We start from the raw sequence: 19,815 nt of genomic DNA, 5'->3' as shown, positions 1-19,815 counted from the left end.
ACAGTCCAAATACAAACTTACAGAAACAACTTGGCACTGGGGAGAATTGAACAAACACTTCAAGACATGAAGAGGAGTGAGATGCTCGGCTCTAGTGCCAAAGCGCCAGCCCCAGTAATATCCTCGAACAAGGATTGAAGTAGAGGTCTAGTACATTTTTGTTGAAGTTTTATGATGAATAGTTCTTACTTGTTTAAATGGAACAGTAGTATAGATAGTATAGACAATGCTGCTAGATGGATAGAGAAAGACCTTTTTAAATTTTGGACAGGGTTTAATGCAGACAGGTGGCTACCTGGTTTCCTTCGGGCAGGTAAGACCACCTGGAACAAATGGAAGATTTAATTTTGAATAGATAATATCAACAAAGGAAGCACCACCAAGTTTACAACAAAAAAAAAACAGTTCAGCAGACAGATGCTCTCTCCGAGCATCGCAGCTGCAGTTCCAAGCTCTTCTTTCTGCACCTTTATATTAAATCTAGATGTCTCCAGCAGTATTTTGGGTTACTGTTGTAAATTTTGGCAGCAGTATACAGATGACTGATAAAACTCTAAATTAGAAATTTCTTTGGCATCTCTCATGGTGTATGACTTGTATAGGCTTCCACTGAAAGGAATGGCGAGAAAAACTCCCAGAAATGTTAAAGGTAAGGCCATAAATCCCCCAGTTTTGTACCGTAATTTCTATAGAAAACTAATTTTTTATCTGACCCAAAAGAAAAGACTGATAAGAAATAAGCAAGAAGAATAAATACTTGAACAGTGAGGCTTGGCGAGAAAATGAAAGTGCGAACTGCAGGCGGTGCTGCACAGGGGCCACAGCACAAGGCCATTGCCTTCGCCACCACATCTGCCACCTGCTCTGGCAAATCTGGCTTCCGCAGTAGTCCCAGCAAACATCGCATTGCATTTGGCCCACCATTTCTGGCCATTTTCATAATCCTCCTCTCCGACACTATCCATCTTTCATCCTCTGAACAAACATGAGAAAACTCTTTGCCTGCAATCTGCACTAGAGTATCACACTGCCTCTTAAATTCCACGTGTTCATCCATTTTCGATGTCGTTTGGATCCGACGCCTGCTATCTGTTATTGACGCCTTGAGATTTCGCTGTCTCGAGATCTTTCTGAATTCTGTTATTCAACAATTTAGTATTCTTTAGAATTCACTCGTACCATAAAATTTCTGAGGAAAACCAAATTATAATTCATCGTAAGTTCTCTCAGATTTCAACACCTACCCACTTTAGGTCGGGAAACCATGGGTAAGACGACAGGATTTATTTTTATATTTATTATCATCATTATTTAAATTCATCTTCAATGATCTATTGAGGAGCTGTTAGCCTAATTATAAAGCTGGGCACTTCTGAAAGGCGATTCCTGCGAATCACTGAAACGTATCAATTCCTTTTACTTTGGTTTTCATGTATCGTTAGAACAGAGTTAAAACTTTTCTTGCAGATGGTCATGCATGCATAAATAATTTACGAGCATTGATGATTTTTATGGTTACTTGTAAAGAAAATTGTGTTTTGGAATTTTAGAAAATCCCTTTAGCTTTATTTTGTAAATGAATTGTGTTAAAAATCATAACTGTCATTATATTTTTAATGGGTATTCCACATTCGCAGATTCATACATTTTAGAATTTTTATAAAATTAATAATAATAAAATTTAATGTAATAAGAATTAATAATTCTTTGTTAGAAAATAATTATGAATTATTAAGTTTGTTTTTATGAAAAATATTTTAAAATACTATATTGATTTTCAAAAGATTTAATGGTCTTGAAATTACACCAAAATTTTGATGAAACATGTTTTAGAAGTTTTGAAAAAAAAAATTAGAATTAAGTTTTGATATCCTTTTTATTGTGTTGACTTTAAGGTTTTTGGAGGGGAATCCCTTACCTTCTTTCAAGATGTTATGGCCTTTTAAGCCTTTGCTACTACTAATCAGAAATTGTGCAAGCCTAAGGTTGCTCCATCTCATTTTGTCAAGAAATATAAAGAAATTGTAGCAATAAATCTCTCCCCATTGGCAATTCATCTTAAGGTTTTGGCTTGGGCTAAGCATGTGTTGATTCGCCAATTCATTTGTGGCCATCTCTTAGATCCATGGAGGTTTGGCTTGGAAAAACCTAGAAAGTTCTAATCAAAGGAATGTTATCTCATTTAATTTTTTGGTTGAGATGCTTTTACTTTGTTTTAGTTTGAGAACAAGCAAGATAGAGATCTAATCTTCAAAAGTGGACTATAATTTCAAACTTAGTAGGTGTACATCTTATTTCAATCTTGAGATCAATAGGCATCAACAGTGCTCATTTTCGCTTTGCATCACTAGGGGGACAATTCTTTGACTTCAATTGGAAATGCCTTGAGAAAATATATTAATAAATCAAAGCCAAAGGAGGAATGTTTACATATGCTAGGATTTGTGTGAAAGTAGATCTGGAAAAGGGCCTTCCTAAAGCCATTAAACCTAACCCTAGTAACTAGGCACATGTCCAAAAGATGGATTATGCGCAGATATCATTTCAGTGTAAGATTTTCTATTGGTGGTTTCTAGCATCAACGATTAGCAAAAAACATTACTCTAGTGGTTGCACCTAGAGTATAGACAAATTTGAGTCGATTAAGTAAGACCTTAGAGATAGATCTATCAATTTTCTTACTATACTCCTAGATCTGAAATGAAAATGTTGAAAAATAATGGAAATAAAGCAACAAATATTAATAGAATTGAACATCGATTACCCAAGAACAAGCACTTTATTATGGTATCACTTGAGAGTTGGTTCCAGAGACTATGCGGTTCTCCTTCACCTCCTCTATGGGAGGCTTCTTTGTGAATCTTGAGTGGATGATGACCCTTCTGTCTCTCCTGTGGCTAAAAATAATAGTGATTGTTGAATCACAAGGTTGCTCTCACAAAAAGAGGATAAGAATAAGAAAAGATGAAATGGTGAAGTGGTGATCAAAAGAGAGAAAAGATGGAAGGTGGAGAAAAACCTCTCATATTTATAGAAAAATAGTGGTTAGAATTGATTTGGTTCAATAATAAAATATGATTATTTGACCAAATCAAGATCTAACCAACTTTGATTTTGATTGTTATTTTGTGTTTTTGGTTAAATATGGTTGGTGGGGGAAGTCATATATAAGTGGTTTATGACCTTTATTATGGGTAACTAACTTAAGAAAATGATTTTTCGAGTTTATTTAATGAAAATAATTCATAATAAATGGGTTTTTGAAACATTTCCCTAGAAATGGGTCAAACTGTAACGCTCCCTCCCACCGCCTTGTGCTCCCTCGAGCTATGGAAGGTGTTGTTTTATAATTAACATGACCCTCAAGGTCTATTATGAAGATGGGGTTATAAAAATCCTTTTTCCAACTTTGTCAAACCCCAAAATAAATTCCACCGTCGTGTTCAGCTCATTGAGAGCTTCCCGACAATATAAATTTTATCTGAATCTAACTCTCAGATTGAAAGTTATGCCCCTTAAAAGTTTGTCCAACTAACTCTTGCCACATTAGCATGACACAACCACATGGCATCCATGTGGCTCTGGCACATTACCCTAAACATTACCACCTCACCTTCGGTACCTACATGGCCATATTTGGGCCTTCATGGTGCTCGCCACCTTATCTTAATTTGTAGGCCCCACTAAGTCTAGCCCCTTCACACAATTCAATGATTTCATGATATATCCAGATTTGGGCGAAATCTAAGTGCATCAAAATTTTCACTTTGGCATACCCCTCGAACCCTCGAATACATCCACAAAGTAGTAGATCCAGCATCGCACAATTATTCCACCACACCAGGCCCCACCCCAAATATACTACACTTCAAATTCAGCCTTCCATAAATATTTGTGATATGCGCCAAGTCCCAGATAAATTATCTACTACCTTCGATATTTGGCTCCGCTAACCTTTAAGTTAAGTGCAAAGTCCCAGATCCTCTAAATCCAAGATTTTGTTCTCTAAATAAAATAACACTCGGCCCCACTCAAGTGGGGCCCTCACTAGATATCATTTCCCAAATAAGCTTAACTATAAAACATCTAGATTATTCTAAATTTAGTGCATTTCTAAAATGCATGAAGTCTGCCTAGTCGGATGCTTAGACTCCTAAATACATCCACTAGACTCGAGTACATATGTTATGAAACCAGCTCAAGAAAAGATAGAAAAGATAGATCAACGCCTTAGAATTCAGCCTCTTCCAGGGGGCAACCTCCTTTACATTACATAAATGAACAATTCTTGGATGATTCAAATGACAAAACCTCCTTTCTATATATAGGAGCCGAAGGAGTCACAATATAACCTAGCCGACCTAACAATAATAATATAAAGCCACAAAAATAACAATATAGGGATTTTATGGGGCACAGTAATAAAAATATGGGGATAATAGGGGCACAACAATATTAATAAGGGATGCAACTATAATGGTAATGGGGTAATCACTAGTATTATAGGGACCCAACATGCCCCTCTCCTTCAAAAAAGTGTTGTCCTCAATGCTTGAGTAGTTATGGATGCTTCTGTATAAAATTCTCATCCTCCCATGTGGAATCTTCAGCGGATAAGTTCTTCCACTTGATAAGATACTCAGAAATTGATCGATTTTGTAGCTATCGAGTTCTTGTTTCTGTGACTGCTTCCGGTTCCAATATAATTTTTCCTTCCTCGTCAAGTTCTGGCAATATTGTTTGAACTGGGAGCTTGTCACCTATAACCTTCTTTAAACATGAAACATGGAAAACTGGGTGCAATCAAGAAGTTGCAGGAAGCTCCAATTTGTATGCCATAGTACCAATCTTTTGCAACACCTTGTACGGACCATAATACTTTGGTGATAATTTATTATCCTTCTTAGCTTGCTTGAGGGACATTTGCTTATATGGTTGTAGCCGTAGGAATACCCAATCACCGACATCAAAACTTCTTTTGCTGCGATGTTGATCTACCTGCTGTTTCATTCTATTATGTGCCAACACGAGGTTATCCTTTAAGAGTTGGAGGACTTGTTGTTGATGTTTGATGTGATGTTTCACTGCTTGAACCTTAGAATTTTCTCTTAAATATGATGTGATGGATGGTGGCTGATATCCATAAAGTGCCATAAATGGGGTCATTTTTGTTGCTGTATGGAAGGAAGTGTTATACCACCATTCAGCCAGAGGCAACGATTTGACCCATTGTGTCTATTTATCAAATACAAAGCAACCAATATATCCTTCCAAACATTTGTTTACTATCTCAGTTTGCCCATCAGATTGAGGATGATAAGATGAGCTATGAGCTAACTGAGTACCAAGACAAGAAAATAATTCTGTCCAAAAATTTCCAGTGAAAATGGGATCTCTGTCACTTACAATAATCTTTGGGTTTCCATGTAGCTTTTGAATTGTTTCCATAAATGCAGTAGAAACTATATTGGCTTTAAATGGATGTGATAATGCACAAAAGTGTGCATACTTGGTAAGTCTGTCAACTACCACCATGATGACAGTCTTTCCCTCATACTTGGGTAAACCTGTGACAACATTCATTGAAACCTCCTCCCAACGTTGGCTTGGAATGGATAAAGGTTGTAATAGACCCGGTGTCTTAATTGTTTCAACTTTATTTTGTTGGCAAACCAAACATTCCGCCACAAATTTTTGAATATCCGATTTAAGGCCATCCCAAAAAAATTCCTTCTTAACCCTGTGGTAAGTTTTTAAAAATCCTGAGTGCCCTCCTAAGGGAGAAGTGTGCAATTCCATAAGAATCTTTTGTTTTAATTGGGAATTCTTACAAAGGTATAAGTGATCTTTGTACCATAAAGAATCATTTTGCCAGCTAAATGTATCAGACGTATTGGAATCTTGTTGTAACTTTCGAATAAGTTCCCACACTTCTTCGTCATTCTTCCATTCCTCCCTTGCTTCGTTTATCCAATCTGGTTGGATAATAGAAATGGCGCACAACAATGCTTCCACATCCTCATCCTTTCTTGAGAGTGCATCTGCCACCACATTTTGCTTCCCTTTTTTGTAGATGATTTCAAATGCCTTTGCAAATTTCCTTAGCCATAATATACCGAAAGTGACACCCACTAGGATTTTTTGCCAAACATTCAACTTGGAATATGTGTACCATGATCTTGGTCTTATTCTTTTGCCTTTATTAACTTTATTACATGAAATTTTAACCCAGGGTTGTTACAAACCCCTTCCCCTTGGGGGAACACCATCCTTGGTGTTTTATGACACCTATGACCAACAAAACTGCTGAAAACCAAAACATATTGCCCATGGAGCTTTATAACTTAGCTCGATGGAGTATTTACAATGAACAACCTATTGAAAAGCAAGACCATCATGACAACGTGACAACCATACCACTTATTGGATCTTTATAACACAACTCATTGCGATATTTACAATAACAACCATAGATAAATATGTACATATACCAAAAATCCTTTACTTCAATTAGAAAACAACGAAGGATACATAGCCCGCATTTGATCAATCATCTCCCAAGTAGCTTCATCGAGCCCAAAGTGCTTCCATTGCACTTTAACTTGCTCGATTGCTCGGTTCCGGAGCATGAGTTGTGTTCCGCTGCAATATGCACCGAGGTTTTGGCTGGAATTCTCATTCTGGCTTCACCTGCAATACAGACCAGTCAATCACATGATTAACATCCTTCACATATCTTTTAAGTAATGAAACATGGAAAACATCAGGACTTTCACTGTTGGAGACAGTGTGAGTCTGTACGCCACTGGTCCAATCCTGATCATTAAACAGTCATGGATATTCCACTGGACAGTTCGTCACAACATATTTGATAATATTATATGAAAAATCTAAGATTCTACACTATTAGAGTTTTATTAAACTTTAAGATCTGTACATTTAACTGTAATTAGTGCATGCATGCGAATGGAAATTATGCATAAATGTAAAGAATGAAAAAATAAGCTCTTATACACACATATGACACAAGATATTCTCTCTGGGAAACCCTTTCGGGAGAAAACCCAACTAGAAGGTGAGGTCGCTTCTCTCTCTTTCTCTATTTGGAAATATGGTTGCAAGTACAAAGAAGTAATGCATGTGGCCTGTGAGCTGCTATATTGCATAGATCATCTTTGTGTGCTCTACCTCCTATCTCTCTTGGCTATATTTTCTCATCTATGGAACAAAATGATCTTGAAATAATGGAATCCCTCTTCCTCATAGTGGCTCGGTTATAACACAGCCTGATAGCATACTAGTGGTTAATTTTGACTACACCAACTCTTAACTAGAGTTACAATCTAAACTCTTCTAGAGTCTTTTATATCATAATCACGTGGCTAGCTCCTTTTCCATGAATAATGGGGGCTGATGAGGCATCCTCTCAAACTATAGGTGTGAAAATAGGAAGGTCAAATTCGGAGTGGCATAAATTTTCCATACGGCCTCTGATTGACACGCTTCTTACATCGTTGGAAAGATCACTACATGTAGAATAGCATGAAATGTTGCAACGCAAAGGAGACAAAGTCTTACCCCCAAAAAAACGTCATTTGATGCCTCAAAACGCTCCTGAAATGTTTCAGACCTTGTTTTCCCAAATTGGGTCCCGCCGGTAAAAATAGTCCTGTGAGCTTATTCCTCCACTTTTTATGCTCCAAATGTATCGAGATGTATGGAAAACAATATACTGATCCAATCTGGATCACACCTCCCCGTTTTGGGAGGTCTTTGGTCCCCAAAAGCTTTTTTTGAATGAAGTGAGAAAATTTTTCCTCCACCTTATCTTTGGTGTACCATTTAACTTTGCCTGGAAGTTGTCCCTTCAATCTAATCTTCCAAAGTTCATGCTACCCTTGTCTTGTAGTTTTGGACCTCTTCTGCAAAATTGTATCTTCTATCAACTATGCCTAAGCATTTGGTGCCAAATCCTCCACAAAAGGTAGGACGTGTTCCTCTTCCTGATCCTGCGTGGAACGCTCGTAGAGTTTCAAATTATCTACATTCATAACTGAGCAAATGCGCATATATGGTGGTAAATTGAGTATATATGCATTATCACCCACCTTTTCCAGTCTCTCAAAGCGACCAAACCTCAGAGCCTTGATTGTTTTACCAAGCACCTACAACCTCTCCTTGATCAACTATAACCATACTCTATCTCCCACCTTGAATGACTTCTTTATTCTATGTTGATCATGCATGTGACTTCTCTTATGACTTCTGCAGTGTTTCTTGTACCTGTAGATGGATTTGCCTTATCCTCTCTATAATTTTTTCAGCCCTCAAAGCATCTCCTGTAAGATATTCCCTCACTCCTCCTTGTTTCCCATATGCAATATTCAAAGGTGAAGGTGACAAATATCCAAAACAAGTCTCAAATGGGGACTTTCATGTAGAAGTGTGGACTACCCTGTTGTAATAATTTTGTATATATACCATATTTTCATCCTAGGTCTTTGGATATTTCTGGTTGCATCCCCTCAGAAGTTGCACCAAAGTCCTGTTGATTACTTATGTCTGCCCATTTGTCTATGGATGGAATTTTATAGATCTATTCAACTTTGTGTCCATCTTCTCTCACAATGTAGTCTAGAATGCACTGAGAAATCTTGTATCCCTGTCTGAAATGATGCTCCTTGGTATCCCAAAGTGCACCTAGACCTGTCTAAAGAATAAGTTTGTTGCTTCTTGCCCAATTTTGGTCTTTTTATAGGGCATCAGAACACACATCTTGTTGAACCTGTCAACTACCACGAACAGGTAGTCATGTCCCTTACTAGTTGTCGGTAAACATCCCATAAAGTCCATGGAAATGCTTTCCCAAGGAGGAGTAGGTACATGTAATGGATGATATAGACCATGTTTCCTGTTGCTAGGCTTAATGGTACAACAAAGCATGCATCCTCTTATGAACCTAGATACATGCTCTTGCATCTTGGGACAATACACATACCTCTGCAAGTTAGCCATGGTCTTCCCTACAACAAAGTACCCTGCAACCTTGATGGTATGAGCATCTCTAATCAGCTGCAATCGCTCACCTTTAGGAACACATAGCTTATCCAACATGTAGAGTAACCCATCCAGGAGATGGTAGTCAACCGTGCTATTGCCATCGTGCACGTGACTATGATTTTGCAACTGTTGATACAACTCCTTGAAGTCCCCATCTTCTGAATATGCATATTTCTATGCATCATGGGTGAATGGCTCCATGTGCATAAGAGTATCGAAAGGGTTTATCTTTGTTGTGGGTGGCCTTGAAATCATGTAAGCCAACTTGTTTGTGTTTACCTTCTTATACTTGATCACTAAATGAAACTGTTGTAAAAACCCTATCCACTTGTAATGTATGGTCTGTTGTAGCTTACTCTGGGTCTGCAAGTACTGTAACTACTGGTGATCTATGTGGATTACTGTCTCCTTTCCCATCATATAGTGCTTCCACTTCTTCACAACTTGCACCATGGCATAGAGCTCTTTGTCATTGGTAGGGTAGTTAGGAACTGCCCCATGAAATACTTCAGAATGGTAGCATACATGTCTTCCTCCCTGCATCAAAACAACTCCCATAACACACCCATTGCATTTGTCTCCACTTCAAAGGGTTGCTACAAGTTTTGTAATTCCAGAATTGGTGCTTGGTTAATATTCTTCTTTAGCTCTTCGAAATCCCTTTGTTGACCTATTCCCCAATGAAAACTCTTATCACTTGTTGTTATGGCATGGAGCAGTGTTACTACTACTGAAAATGAGGCTATGAACTTCCTCAGGTACTGTGCTACCCCAATGAAACTCTTGACCTCAAAAGCATTAGTAGGCACCGACCACTTCATGATGGCCTCCATCTTGGAAGGATCTATCTTCATTTCTCCTCCACCGATCACATTGTTATAGACATTTTTGGGCACTGCAACCCCAAGCATAAAATATCCATAAACCAAGGGCTCCTAAGTCCCTAAAAGTGTTGTTCCAACCCCTAAATGAACAAGGTCAACTGATTACAGCTTCTCCCAGAAGTTCTCCATGAAAAACTACTCAGAACTGGTCAAAACTGGATCATTTCACCTGCTCCATAGGCAAAGTGCGTTGCATCTCACCTAAATACACACAGTAGGTGCGTTGCATTTCAAAAAGCCCTTCTATGGGGTGCGATGGGCGAGAAGAGACAAATGGCAGTGTCAATCTGCGAGGTGGAGAAGCATGGAATCTTCCAGAAACTTCTCCTGTGACACTTGCCTCTCTGAATTCGACCAGGGATGAGTAAGAGATCATCAATCTCCAAGTGGAAGCAAGAACTATCAGAGGGAAGACACTAATCAAATCACAAGCTAACTCATCTCCCTTGCAGACATCTATATATGGATCCCTCATCCCAGAGATCCAGGAGGCTGGAATTTTGCATCTTGTAAGGAATTGTTGTTGGTTTCTTGAGGCAACATCATAGTGTTGGGTGATCTAATCTTTTCATGACGTGAAGAAGGGCTTACTTGCTGAGAGGATGATGCTGGGTCAGAACAACTGGTTGTAACTCTCTTGGCTCTTTCTTGATTATCAATAAAGCTATTCAAGTTTTCCTCCATACTCTTGTGTAATTTATGTTTCATGCATTTGTATGGTCAATTTACATCTGATCCTAGATTGTTTATGATAATAGATCCATATTCTCGTATAGTGTTATGCTGCTTTGATTCTACAGGTACTCTGTGAAGCTGGGTATACAAGAAAGCAAGTAGCAAAGGACTATCAGAATAGAAAGGAATCGAGCAAGGAACCAAGCGCAAGACAGAGGTTGGTCTCCTTTATTCTTCTCTCATCTATCTTTCATAAAGGAAAACGAAAGTAGTTTTCCTTTGTTTGTTTCTAAGGTAGCTACCAGCCTTAGTGGGATTAGCAGTTCTGCATAGACACTTTTCCCTGTAACACACATACCCTGGATACACCAAAGACTGTTGCGCAAACTCACGCTTCACGCTTCTTGAGATTTCCCTATAACAAAATGGTGACTCCACTGGGGAGCGAATAGATTGATTGTTTATCTACATTTGTTTACTTTATAAACTTACAGACGAAGCCTGAAGTCAAGCCAGCTAGCCTTCGAACTACATTTGCTATGCAAATGCAAAGTAGATCAACGCTGCTTCAGTCAATCTCCGGGTTTTGTTTATGAATTAAACAACTGATTTACAAGCTCTCTAATTGCCCTTGTGGTGGCTCTAGTAACCTCCTTAGATCTACCCCTGTGATTGATTTACTGATTACCACTTGCTCGGCCAAAATCCCTGAACTGAACTGCAAACTGTGACCCGGAACCCAATCAAAGTCTCGTCCCTGGTCCAGCGCACTGTCTGTTCTGTGAATCTCAAATTCAGCGCACTTCCCGAGTGTAGTAGGTGCGCTGCATTTCAAATTCACTGTGTTACAGGTGCGCTGATCAGACTAGGCATTGTTCCTAAATTTTGGTTTCTGTGTTCACTCTTTTCAGATCTATTCAAGAGTTTTGCTGCCTGTAGTCAGTATACCTCTGTTTGAAACCCCTTTCCTTGCTGTTATTCCGCCTCCATTGTGCAAAGAACTGTAAATGTTTTTATGTATTTGTTGAGTCATTTTCAGTTCTCCTTTACAAAGAAGTAACATAATTGTATTGTCGTTTCTTGATTTGAAAGTGTCGCAAGTGTCGTTTTCAGTCATAGAAGAGGACCTGATTGTTCTTGATAGTCGATTACCCTGTTACTATTGTATTTGATCTAAATTAGTAGTTTTTCTAGTGTCGAAAGCAAGTTTTCATTTCCAAATCTCAAAGTGTTGTCGTTGTCTTCATTTTGATTTTGAAAAAGAAACTTGTTAGTAATTGTCGCTTTGAAAAATAATTCAGATTTGCGCATTAGCTTTCTTTTTATCATTCACATATTAAGAAGGCTGAAAACAAATACATGCATGTGCATTTGCATTTAGACTGTTTGATTGGTTTGATTTAGGACGGTGCATATAGTGTGTGCTCTTTGCTCTTTGTTGAAAGAATATTGTCTCTCTTTCCTTAGTAGCTAGGATTTTCATTGCACAAAGAAGATAAAACGACTGTTTATCATCTTAGATTGCATTTTAGGAATTGTATATCTACATCACGCGGTGAACCTGAAAGGCAAATTTCTTAAGCAAGATCAACTATAAAATAAATTTAATGAATCTAACAACGCTTTGGAACCTAACGCACAACATCTAGAAGTCTAGGCTAGAGACGTATTCTGGCGTCGTAAAGCCTGGTAACTGTTGTTCTCACTGTTGGTTGGGTGATTCCTCCACTTTGAGACGATAAGTGCCAGTACGGACTTGTGCTCCCACGTACCGTCGAGTATATTTTGGGAGACCACAATAGGCTTAATCCTTTATCCATAGGAAGTTGTGTCTGCCGCCCTATCGATCGCAATGCACTGAACATAGCATTATAATATAGTGGAAGATTTGGCCCAATCGCCATCCGCTATGTCGACACTTGAGGTACTGCAAAATTTCCCATCCCAAAAGTAGGCTTTATTATCAGCCATCGGTGGGATAGACCCAAAGGATTCCAATCTTGTGTCCTTTAATCATAAAGGAGACGATCCTCAGTTACCAGCTCAACTAGCTTTCCTCATTCAAGTGAAAGCCCTCAACAAAACTGTTCATCGAACGATTATTGATGAGGGGGCATCTACATGTATTATGTTGATGAGTTGCTGGAAAACCTTAGGATCTCCAACCTTGTCGCGATCTTCGATGAAATTAAAAGCATTCGACGGAAGAACATATACCCCATATGGTATTCTAAGTAACTTGCAAGTTGAACTGGGGGGGGGGGAACGGTAGAAATAGATGTTGAAGTAATCGACGGAAACGTCGATTACAACATCCTACTAGGAAGACCATGGATATATGCTATGGCTGCTGTTGTGTCGACCTATTTTAGGAAGATTGCATTTCCCTTTCAAGGAGGGATTACAATCGTCGATCAACAAACTTTCCTCCCCAATGGTTCTCAAGTTACGGGAAGCATTCCAATGATCCATGGAAGCCCCCATTCGCTTCAAAATATCGGAGTAGGCCTACTAAAAGACCCTATATTAATGGGAACTTTTTCCCTTCCACCTCCAATAAATCTGGCAGAAGTAGCATCAATAGGAACCTGCAATATGATATCTTCGATTGAAAAGATCTCAGAAAACGATATAAACATGGATCATACGCAGGTATTGCCTCCAAGCCCAATGGAAATATTGTAGCAATCAATGTTCCTAGCATGGGAGGCAAACCCAAATCAACGCTCATCAAGCGTTTGGATAGATAGGTCTAAGGAATATGGCACCCCTTCAGATCCTTGGTCGCGAGTGCATTACACCAACGAAGGAATTGTTCAATCAATGGTAATTGAAGGGGCACCATGGGAAGATTACCACCATCGTTCCCTTCTTCCGGATTGTGAAGAAGATACTCCTGATGACCTTCATCATCCTTCAGTTTTTGATTTCCTATCAAATACTGTAAACACGGTGGATTCCGAGCGAAACTTGTCCAACATTGAAGAGACTATAGCCATAAATATCTCGACCAAAACAGATGTTGTAGAGAATATTTATGTTGGCAAATGTTGTTCTCCTTCAGAACTGGAAATATATAACGCTCTTTTTCGCGAATTCAGAGATGTCTTTGCTTGGTCATATAATGAAATGCCAGGCATTGACTCGAAAATCTTTGAACACGAAATTAAGATGTATCCAGATGTCAAACCAGTACGACAACGGCTACGGCAGGTGCACCCCAAGAAAGCCGCTGCCATTAAGGCAGAAGTTGAAAAACTTCTCCATGCTGGTTTCATTTACCTGGTTCCTCTAACCGATTGGGTATCGAACATTGTTCCTGTTATGAAAAAACAAGGAACGATTAGAGTGTGCGTCGATTATAGGGATGTAAATCAAGCTTGTCCAAAAGACAACTACCCTACACCCTTCATTGACCAGATAATTGATGAGTGCGCCGGATGCGAAATCTTTTCATTTATGGATGGATTCTCCGGGTATAATCAAATAAATATCCGCCCACAGGACCAGTCAAAGACTGCATTTATTTGTCCGTGGGGCACATTCGCATATCGAAAATTACCCTTTGGTTTAAAGAACGCAGGGGCAACATTTCAGAGGGCAATGAATTATGCCTTCCATGACATCAAAAACATCATTCAACCATATCTCGACGACCTTCCGGCTCACTCGCGAAAGCGGACTGATCTTCCGTAGCATTTAAGAGCGATATTTCTACGTTGCCGACACTCCAAGTTACGACTCAATCCACACAAATGTGTGTTCTGTGTCAGTTCTGGTCGTTTACTTGGCTTTGTAGTCTCAAAGGACAGGATTCGTCTCGACCCATGTAAGGTTCAGGCAATCATAAATTTGCCTCCACCTTCGAATTTGCTTCAGATTTAGAAACTCTAAGGGAAAGCAAACTTTGTGAGGAGGTTCATTCCAAATTACGCCGAACTTGCTAAAGGTTATATACGTCTATTGAAAAAGGAATTGCCCTTCGTCTAGGATCAGGTTGCGTAAGCTTCCTTTGATGCTTTAAAAGAATCCCTAATAAAAGCATCATTAATGTATGCTCCTGATTATCAAAAAGACTTTAACCTGTATCTAGTTATAGCGGATACAACCATCGCAATGGTTTCAGTTCAAGAAGACAACGGAATTGAACATCCTATATATTATTTGAGTAAGAACTTAAATGATACAGAAAGCAAATATTGTTATGTTGAAAAGCTAGCGCTCGCAGCTGTTCAAGCAATACAGAGATTTCGACACTATGTCCTCTTTCGAAAAACTACCATTCTGTCAGATTGCAACCCCATGACTTATATATTGTCGCGATAGTTGTTGGGGGGAAAATATTCAAAATGGATAGCAATTCTACAAGAGTTTGATCTGGAATTTGTAAAATCCAAGTCAAAGAAAGCCCTGGTTTTCGCAGAATTATTATGCGATCTCCCATCGTCATCCAACGATGAAACATCCGAAGAAACTATCGTGGATGAATCTTTGTTTCTGATATCTTCAAGCAATCCGTGGTATGGAGATATAATCATCTATCTCCAAACCCAAAAATATAGGCCTAATACCTCCCGCTCTGAACAAAAACGTATTCGATACCAATCAAAAGACTACATGATCGTCGGTGATACACTTTACCGTCGTGGTGTCGATACAGTTCTGAGGAGGTGCCTCACCCATGAGGAGGCCGAAAAAGTCCTGAATGATTGCCATTCAGGCGCGTGTGGGGGGCATCAATCCGGTTACGCTACGGCGCAAAAATTTTTACGAGCAGGATACTTCTGGCCAACAATGTTCAAATATTGCATAACTGCAGTCAGAAGTTGCCATGCCTGTCAAATTTTCGATAGCAAAACCAGAAGACCACCCGCACCTCTGCAGCCAATAGTTGTTGTTGGGCCATTTGCCAAATGGGGCATTGATTTCATGACATGTAACCCCACCTCGACCGGGGGGTATGGGTATATCATAGTCGCAGTTGACTATTTTACCAAATGGGCCGAGGCGATGCCTACATTAGATAACACTGGTGAAACAGCTGCCCTTTTCTTTTTCAATCATGTAATCGCCAGATTCGGCGTCCCACAGGCTATAGTCACAGATCATGGATCGCATTTTCGCAATCACATGATGGTCGAATTAGCTGCCAAATTAGGGTTGTCGCATGACAGCTCTACTCCATATTACCCGTAAGCCAACGGACAAGTTGAAGCAATCAACAAGGTCTTGAAGCGCATGCTGCAAAGGAACCAATCGACCATTAGGGATCCTTCCCAATGTGCCCATAACATTGAGAGGGAAAACCGTTCACATGAACGTAATGGTAGTCCAAGGACCCCTGGATTATAATCTACTCCTTGGGCGAGACTATATTTATTGCATGGGAGCCATTGTCTCATCACTCTTTAGAGTAATGTGTTTTCCGCACGAAGGAAGAGTGGTCAAGCTCGTAGACCAGCTTTCATTCCCCGGTTCATGCATAGCAAATAGTCATATACCATCCCTGAATGGTCTTTTCACGCAAGGAATGTCTCATCAATCCCCAGTCCGTCCACCTGATGAGCGCGAGTGATTCAGAGGACATGACTGAAACCCAGGGGGCATGCACCCTGGTCTGCTTCGGCAGGAAAACTTCAGGTATAGAATAGGTTTCCGCGAGAGATATATGACTAGTCTGACACTCCCGTCCGTGATTGGAAAAGGGGGTTAGACTGGAATAAGATTCCCTTGTCAAAGTTATGTGGGTGGAGGCGTCTGCGCCACTCGCCTTTGTCTATTTCGGTAGGCATCGCCGAAGAAGTGTTTTGTTTGCGGTGCAGATAGAACAATCTTTGGTAACCTGAAAGAGGTAAGCCTTTCCCGATAAAACAAATGTTTTGTCGGTAGATTGAGAGGTGACCTTGAAACTCTATTTTATACCGGGGGCATGCAAACCTTTTGGCATGCAAGCGAAGAGCGACCATTTATTTTTTTAAATTTGTAGGTCCTCTAACCCTTTAAACTCGTAGGATTGGTCGTTTCCTAACTTGCATAAAGAAAGGATGTGGGGCAAAGCTTTAAAAAATTTCTGTTTTTATATATGAGACATCCTTATTATGCGAGTGGATTAATTGAGCAGTTTTAACGCAGACTTCATGCTCGTTAAAAAATAAACATAAGAAATGAGCAAATGTTTCCCCCAACGTTTAAGCTCAATAAAAAACGAACCAATTTCCGGTAAATAACCGTCGTGAATGTAGTACTTCAGCCTTTAAAGCCTTGGTCGTGTTCTCATCATCACCTCCACCCTGTATTGGCCGATCATTCACCTCCATTTGATTGTTTACCCCTTTTGAGGAACAGCTGCGAAGAGTGATCCTGTTAGACATCCTTGTAACACTGCCGTGATTGGAAAATTCTAAACCTTACCTGGAATCAACTGCTACCCAAATTTATCACTCGTTCCTCAAAGACGAGTCTCCTTTAAGCTCTTTTCAACTGACTCGTAAAATAAGAAAAGATTGCCGAGCCATTGGCCTCTCCAGCTCATTAAAGGGACCGGAAGTGCTATCCCTCCTTTAGATTTTAATCTTTTTGGACCTGAGGGATCATTACACAAAAAGATCGAGCGCTTGTTTTGTTCGGCTCGTTAAAAGTATCGAAGATTCATCCCTTCTGTATTGTTTTATACTTTTTCGGACTTAAGGGATTAGATGATGAAAAATGATTTTTGGAGTTTCCTTTACGTCCCTTTTCAGACTCTCTAAAATTGAAAAGGACCGAGTTATCTTTGTCGTTAAACTCGTTAAAACCTAATAGAGACAAACTTGTCCATAGCAGACAAGAACGAGTTTCACTATCACTAGGCTCGTTAAAACATAGCGATGGGTTTGCCCGAAGGGCAAATTATAAAACAAGCATATGTTATCCTCCTCAAGCTTGACAAAAATAAAGAGGTACTGGTCAGCAATGATTGGGGGAAAATTGGGAAGAAAACTTGAAAAACTTTGTTGGTAGCAAGTCGCTCTTGAACATGACACTTTCACTCCGCATCCAAGTTGGGTTGGGTTGTTTCATTCACCGGTCACATCACCATGGTCACATCATACCATCCACATTTGGGGTTAATGCTACCAATCCATCATGTCAGTGTCGCCGATATGTTCAAGAGAAGTCACTCAGAGAATTCACCTGTGTCTCGCCCGCTGCAATACATTTACGCTCCATTCTTTCATGACCGCCACCCTGAACCTTATATCACCAGATCGTTTTCACCTCCATTAAAATCATTTGCTCCGTTCCGTGTCATTGATGTGGGATTCATTAAGGCCCTCCTATGATGGATCGCTTCTTGTCGACATCAGCTCATTATCTAAGAAGTCGATCTAGGAACACCCCTTTCAATACTTTGAAGCTTGCATGCCTCAATGGCAAGTTTCTCACTTCCGCCGACAAGTTTACATCAATGACCTTCGACCGAAAGATTTTGCGTGGTGTTCGACACCAAGTCCTTTATTCACACCACGTGAATTGTACTGTAGTACCTTGAGGATCATTATCATTATTGGTGATTCCTCTTGCACCTGTTAACAACTTACATCATTGGCTAGTAATCAGGCGATGTCTTTCCATGTTCGACTCCAGAACATCTCTCACATGGATCGACTTGTACTTTGAGTGAAGATCGAACGAGATTGAAGACCCCGGATCTAGTTTCATCCATCCGGGCTGCTATATATATTCAGGAAAATAAAGACATCAAATGTACATCGTTGCTGCACAGATAATCATCCAATCTAAGGGATGATGGCTCTACCAAAATCATTAGTCTACACTCAGATGATTGTCTGTCCTATGTACATGAAAATGAATTTATAAAGCTGAGCATGGGAATGCCCGCCTCAGCTAGGTCATGAAAATATTATGAAGATAATGTATTGTATTGTATCTTATTACAAGTCTCCTTCCAGCATGAAAGAACTTCGGATCCTCATGATAAAGCATTTCACCCGACATCAAAAAGATTAACGACCTCATGCTTTAGGGGGCAACTGTTATAGACATTTTTGGGCACTGCAACCCCAAGCATAAAATATCCATAAACCAAGGGCTCCTAAGTCCCTAAAAGTGTTGTTCCAACCCCTAAATGAACAAGGTCAACTGATTACAGCTTCTCCCAGAAGTTCTCCATGAAAAACTACTCAGAACTGGTCAAAACTGGATCATTTCAACTGCTCCATAGGCAAAGTGCGTTGCATCTCACCTAAATACACACAGTAGGTGCGTTGCATTTCAAAAATCCCTTCTATGGGGTGCGATGGGCGAGAAGAGACAAATGGCAGTGTCAATCCGCGAGGTGGAGAAGCATGGAATCTTCCATAAACTTCTCCTGTGACACTTGCCTCTCTGAATTCGACCAGGGATGAGTAAGAGATCATCAATCTCCAAGTGGAAGCAAGAACTATCAGAGGGAAGACACTAATCAAATCACAAGCTGACTCATCTCCCTTGCAGACATCTATACATGGGTCCCTCATCCCAGAGATCTAGGAGGCTGGAATTTTGCATCTTGTAAGGAATTGCTGTTGGTTTCTTCAGGCAACATCATAGTGTTGGGTGATCTAAGCTTTTCATGAGGTGAAGAAGGGATTACTTTCTGAGAGGATGATGCTGGGTCAGAACAACTGGTTGTAACTCTCTTGGCTCTTTCTTGATTATCAATAAAGATATTCTAGTTTTCCTCCATACTCTTGTGTAATTTATGTTTCATGCATTTGTATGGTCAATTGACATCTGATCCTAGATTGTTTATGATAATAGATCCATGTTCTCGTATAGTGTTATCCTGCTTTGATTCTACAGGTACTCTGTGAAGCTGGGTATACAAGAAAGCGAGCAGCAAAGGACCATCAGAAGAGAGAGGAATCGAGCAAGGAACCAAGCGCAAGACAGAGGTTGGTCTCCTTTATTCTTCTCTCATCTATCTTTCATAAAGGAAAACAAAAGTAGTTTTACTTTGTTTGTTTCTAAGGTAGCTACCAGCCTTAGTGGGATTAGCAGTTCTGCATAGACACTTTTCCCTGTAACACACATACCCTGGATACACCAAAGACTGTTGCGCAAACTCACGCTTCTTGAGATTTCCTAGCAGTTGGTGCTACTTCAATGTTTCCAGCACCTGCATCAAATGTGACATATGCTCCTCCCAGGTAGC

General features: G+C 39.8%; 1 protein-coding gene across 1 annotated transcript in view; it reads right to left on the bottom strand.

Moving 5' to 3' along the window:
* Nucleotides 1-1,391, bottom strand: part of LOC149206649 (uncharacterized) — a 284,803-nt gene extending 283,412 nt beyond the window's left edge. Inside the window, exons 1-2 of the mRNA XM_089393762.1 lie at nucleotides 1,245-1,391; nucleotides 758-1,137 (exon numbers count right to left, since the gene is read on the bottom strand). Of these exons, the coding sequence (XP_089249888.1) occupies nucleotides 758-1,137; nucleotides 1,245-1,308 (444 nt within the window). The 5' untranslated portion in view covers nucleotides 1,309-1,391. The remainder of the gene's footprint in view (nucleotides 1-757; nucleotides 1,138-1,244) is intronic.
* Nucleotides 1,392-19,815: the final 18,424 nt, after the last annotated feature.

This window comes from Pinus tabuliformis, chromosome 1_2 (assembly GCF_031772625.1).
Source record: "Pinus tabuliformis cultivar Carrire ecotype Pingquan chromosome 1_2, CPIR1, whole genome shotgun sequence".
NCBI classification, from domain to species: domain Eukaryota; kingdom Viridiplantae; phylum Streptophyta; class Pinopsida; order Pinales; family Pinaceae; genus Pinus; species Pinus tabuliformis.
The sequence above is the reverse complement of the archived record's forward strand: the minus strand, read 5'-3'. Positions and strand labels throughout refer to the sequence as shown.